The sequence below is a fragment of the Opisthorchis viverrini genome (assembly GCF_000715545.1).
Source record: "Opisthorchis viverrini unplaced genomic scaffold opera_v5_68, whole genome shotgun sequence".
NCBI classification, from domain to species: Eukaryota; Metazoa; Platyhelminthes; class Trematoda; order Opisthorchiida; family Opisthorchiidae; genus Opisthorchis; species Opisthorchis viverrini.
The window spans coordinates 119,465-125,270 of NW_008751724.1; the positions used below are offsets into that span (position 1 = coordinate 119,465).

At 46.1% G+C, this 5,806-nt stretch overlaps 1 protein-coding gene across 1 annotated transcript; it reads right to left on the reverse strand.

Moving 5' to 3' along the window:
* Positions 1-1,299: 1,299 nt before the first annotated feature.
* Positions 1,300-1,533, reverse strand: T265_04217 (hypothetical protein; the record flags this gene model as incomplete). The annotated part of the gene is made up of 1 exon (XM_009168910.1): positions 1,300-1,533. The coding sequence occupies one exon, from the start codon at positions 1,531-1,533 to the stop codon at positions 1,300-1,302; it is 234 nt and encodes a 77-aa protein (XP_009167174.1).
* Positions 1,534-5,806: the final 4,273 nt, after the last annotated feature.

Genomic DNA, 5,806 nt, shown 5'->3' on the forward strand with positions numbered 1-5,806 from the left:
GACGGTGTCAAGAGTGATCCCGCAAACACCTTCACTCTCTTCATAGAGTTTACAGGACTTTCCACCAAATCGACCGAGAATTACTACGAACGGTTGTTTACGAAAAAATTGTGAATCTTGTCAGATTTCCCAATCCGCCAAGGCTAGTTCGGGATCCCGATAGTCTCGAGAGACGGGACGAGAGATCGAATTCCGCAGTTGGAGACCAAGCTGTACGTAATCCATGGCGGTAGATCCATCCTAATTTGCGTCATTGATTCTCCGAATGCGTACTGGTGTGGTATCTGACTCTTGGGTAGCTTTCACGTCCACCACCTGAGTTGGATAACTGGCGAGACGGCCGAAGTGGCTACAGCGCGAAATTACTGATCGGAAGGTCCATGGTTCGGACCCGCCCTCTGCCTCTCGACTTCCCCTGTCTAGGCTTGGGCAACCCGGCAGTATCCCAGCCCTCGTGCAACCTTCGGGTGACATGGCAGTTAGGCTACAGCTGAACGAACCTAACAAGGGCCGAGCAGGATCCTCTGGCGGGCTTGCTGTAACGGAATGGAGGATGCTATTGTTGCTGATGCTGTATAAACAAAGTAGTACAAAGAATCCAATCCTGGTAGACAAACGTGATAGCCGGGCACCTTGATCGAAATTGGAAGCTACTGAAATTGATCTGAAGTGAGAAAGTCACAAAACAGGATGTTAGAAGGAGTATTACGTACTGCATGGATTTCCTCGCTTCAACGATTGATAACTTCGAACCAGAGAACTAAGGTGCGCGAAATCGTCGGAGCTAATGGAGACAAGCTGGATCAGTGGCGACTACGGTCGTGTATGCAATGGCCGCATTGGACTAGCTGATCACGAGCAAACGCAGGTGTCCATCTGCGGGCGTGTCCCACCAGTGGCACAGGGAACGCAGGCAGCGGGACTTACAATGCTTATTTCGTTCAATATCCGCCCTTATCGAGCGTCTTTCTGTTTTCCCCATCATCTCACTGCTTGCAGCCAATCGCAGGCTGATGGTCGTGACAGCCATACCCAATCACCATGTGAAGATGGATCGTCTATGTACTGTTGCTAAGTCTTCAGTTGTCCCTTTTATGTCCTCTTTTTTTATCGAATTCTCTTGCCCCTCTGCATATTTGCTTTCATCACATCGCTGTTGCCGATCACTTTACTTCCGAAGCATTATCATTTGAAGATTCATTTTGTTCCGAAACCCTTATCCACCGAATGACCTTTTTTCCATTTTTGGATAGAGCAGATCGCACCCCGTTGATTTCATCTGTTATACAGCCATTCTCATCACCCGTACTTCACCTTAGATTGCCTGGAATTAATGATGCGGTTTGCGGCTTGTGGTCCTTTATGGACGTACTTTGGCTTCTGAGTCTTTGAACGGTTCGTTAACTTTGAGCGGTTTTCATTAGTGGCAAAAATTTTCATCTCGTCGTCGCCTGTCTCTATAACAGGTGGTTGTCCACCGAACGTCGCGCTGTCGCTGTGGGATACCGGAAATTCATCCATCCTTGGGTTCATGTTTGGTGTTCCTTGACAGAATGCTTGACATGCCGAAGTGGACGATGTAAAGTAGAATCTCGGATCTCGTGCAAGGCAGAATAATATGCCTTTGGAGAACTCACTTTTGGTTGTTGGTTGGTGGGCACAGCGTGTTCGTGCCGTAGCGGGCCTTGATTCCCTTCAACGACGTGGTTAAAACTTGGAACTTAGTGGTTACGCAACATTGTGAGAATTTTCCAGCGAGAATGGCTGATTCGTGCTAGCAAGCGATGCCCTGTTTTCCTGCACATACGTCACGAGCACCTACTTGGCCTCAGATAAGATGGTGGGAACCTGTTAACATCGGAAATCGTCATGGCTTGGAATCAGGTAGTCGCTTTCTTCTGTCATCAACATCATTGACAGCATGACATCAGCGTTTACCATGGATGTTTCGTTGCCGTAATTTATGAATGCGAACTAAATATATGGGCGTCAGTCGGGGGACTTTGCTTCCCCATCCTCGTTTTCGTTTTATCACACTAACTGTGCTGAACAGCCGAAACCAGTATCGCCTCTATGGATTTCGTTGTGCTGTTTCACTAATCGATAGTGGTCGAAAAGCGTTCTTGTTGGCCGAGAAAAAAGCTAAGTGAACCTCATTAAAATGCTACCTGCTTTTCACGGATCGTTTACCTCATTGCTGTAGTTACCGTGCAGTTCTTGACCAATGGTACCCATTTGAGCAATGCTTTGTTCATCCATATTTTTCAAATGCAGTTTTTTCCACTTGATTTCCTGCCTCACTGTAAAACATGCTCTTTTCAGTTGTAACCCTTGCACTGTCAAATGCATTTTTGATTTGTTCCAGTTTAGCATAGATTTCCTGTTCTTGTACAACAAATTTCACTTTTTAAAAATGCTCTGTTAATGGGATACGTGTGCTTATGTCAAACGAAGAGAATCGTGACACTTGGTAAGTACATCTTCTGTTGGTTGATATCCAATCTTTTGTGTGTAGCAAGTCATTCTTTTTGTTGTCATTGTTTTTTAGTCTCAGTTTTTCCGCCTGAGACATCGAGAGGAATCCTGAAAACAAATATTTGCTCGGTTGAATTTATCGGTATTTCATCAGATGATTGTTGATCTGTTGGCGATCAACTTGCAGGCGCGCAACCGGGTGCTGATGTTTCCTCAAATGAAATGCTGGTATGCGAATCAGATTTGACGGTCAATAGTGGTCAAACCACTGGACGTTTGCGTGCAATAGGAAATCACTGGTGGTTTTCGCGGAGCCCAATGTGATGTTGCGGGCGACCCCGATGCACCGATGTACACCGGAGGGATGAATGTTGGTAGGCCTGTCGCAAGCCGTCAGTGGGCCTAAACACGATGGCGTAACAATCGGCACCGGCACCAGTTACTCGTCTTTCATTGGATTTCGCTAGCACTGCAATAGTGTATTAAAACTCGTTATCGGAGACATCAACACCAGTTGAGACTGTTTAGCGGGTTGGTGTGACTATCAGTATCCTGGTGACCTGACTCCTTTTCTGTGCGGGCTTATGCCTATTGGAATTGGCTTGTCTGTCTTGAGGATCTGTATGCGTGGTGGAGAGATGATATTAACTATGCCGTATCTCTTAATAATGAGAGACAACAAACCTCTGGTTCGCGTCATCGCTTAGTTGCCACATTGGGAGAATCCTAATCAAGAACCAAATGTGACTGTTTAGGGACCTGGTACTGTAAAGCCTCGAGATCCTAGAGAGGTTGACGAAACGTTAAAACAAACAACCACGCAAATGGTATTCCAGAGGGACGCCATTAGACAAAACGCGTTTTAACTAGGCGTACAGTGGCTGTGAAGAAGTGATGACATGTATTTCGGCGGTACCCATTTCGAGTTCAAGTTCTCCGTTCACAGGCAGTGGGAATCGTGGGGATGCCGGGTAGGTGTGATGATCCCATACCATTCATTTTGGTATTAGGTTTCACTGCTCATTGCAGTATGATTGACTTTCGATTGCAAACCTATCTCTGGTCAATGTTCTCTGAAAGGTGCGTGGTTGTGTAGCAGCTTCCCTAACCGTTTTGACTGGCCCATCGTCCGATGTCAGTTACATGCCACTTCGTTGTGATATTTATCGGTTGGTGGACGTTTGGTGATGTCTGGATTTGAATGATCAGGTCTTGTCCAATACATCACATCTCACCGATGCTTCACTCAGATAGGAGGGTGGCTGTCGCTTTCCAATCTTGAGGAATTTATCGGATATGGTTGCTTTATGTTGTGTATCTTATGCTAATTTTTAGTTTAGTAACATTGGTTACTCTGATTCTTGTAATTGCAGTGCACCGAAAGTGATAGGTATCCGATAAATCGGTGCTACCCCAGTTTTCGTCAGGTTACTCTGATTCTTGTAATTGCAGTGCACCGAAAGTGATAGATATCCGATAGATCGGTGCTACCCCAGGTGAGTTTTCGTCATGGCTAATTAACTTCTCTCCATGTTCAATGATGTTATTTTCTACGATAGGGACATACGATATTATGATCTGGAGTCGTAGTCTGATAATTTTTTTGGATTTGTCGATCTATGTACACAAATTAGGCGTTGACCTGTCAGTCCTCTGTCAATTTCAGGTGTTCTTTTGGACAACAAAAGGCATTGTAATTGGCTGATACCGTACAAAGGGAAGTCGGTGGCCTGACGAATCGCGTGAACTTATGGACCACCCTAATCTCCAGAGTTGCTTGGTTCCGAAAATGAATCAGCTTTTGATGATGGTCAGTAGCGAATCTTGCTGGAGATGGTTGTGCAACTGTCGCTGAATACATGCAAATTTACGGGCTGCAACTCGAGCCGAACGTGAGGTTCAGGCTTTCGGAATTGTGATTGGGGCTTGGGAATCGGGCTCGCGAGAAATAGCAGGTGGTGTGCACTGAAGAGCGCTCCCTGTGTTTGGTTAAAAGATGGGGTGCAATCAGGTGCAGGTCACGTGGTGGTAATAAGCGTGGCTGAATGCAATTACTGTCCAGCTTTGTCTAGGCGTTTCATCATCGACAGCATGTGTTCAACACCAATGCTTCACTGCCGTTTTTAAGAAACATGCAGATCTGTCGACGTATTATCCTACACAATTTAATCAGCTGGTTTCGGGTTTCGACGACAACGAAACCGCATGGGGGGCGAGATCGTCCAAGTGGTAAGAGCGCGAATTTACTGACCGGAAGGTCCGAGGTTCGAATCCCACCGCCTCTCAACTTCCCCTTTCTAGGCTTGGGCAACCTGGCCGTATCCCAGCCGTCGCGCTTCCTTCTTGTGGCATGGCAGCTAGGCACCAAAAGAGTGCTACAGCTGAACGCTATGCCCAACATAGTTTAGACGTGAATCCAAGCACAAGCAGGTGGTCTTATCGAACGGTGAAACAATTGTACGCGTATCACCATGACTACCGGCAGACGATCGGTTCCCGTTGAGAGTTCCCCATGAGAGTGGACAGGCCTGAAGTCTGAGAACAGCTACCGTCATTTGTCATGTGAGTGTTAACTTTTCGCGTTTTTTATTCCTGTGATATGATGCATAAAACCACTAAGGTCAATTCATGTCCGTTTAAGGAATCTCGCTGATCACTTCTAACTTCGCTATGTTTTGTGTTTTTGGTAACGACCCACCCACAGCGTCATCCCATTCGTTCCGTTTTAGGTACGGGCTGATATACACGGTATACGTTACTCAACGAACCTGCATCTAGTGTACGTTACCAAGACAAGATCACCGCATTGTGTCCTTGTTTTTCTCAGGATTGTCCGACAACTAATGGCACTGACAACCGAACAGCGAGTGTTAATACAACCAGAGCATTATTGTAAGTTGTTATTTGTTGCTACGATTGATGTCTGTGTGTAATGGGAAGCCCAGGGGCAGTGCACATCAGATGACCTTGATAATTCAAATTCGGAACCTTCCACTTGTTAGTTAAACAGTATATATACTATTGGGTCACAGGTGGGTGATTAGCAGCATGAATAGCTTGCACTTAGTCAGAATAAGCGATATACTGTGAGTGTCGCAGTCACACAAGTTCACCTTTTCCAATAACCTGCTCGGATCTTCAAAGTAATGATCTGGATTCCATCTTCCTTTCGCGCGGCTCATGATTCTAGTGACAGCTTGGAGGTCCGACTGCTCTTGTCAATCGTGCCCTGATTCCGATCCCGACTACTAAGAAGTAGTATGGTTTCATGTGAAAATTGGCACAGCCTCGGCGCGAACGCACGGAGTAGTGCGGCGCAGCTAAATGAAAC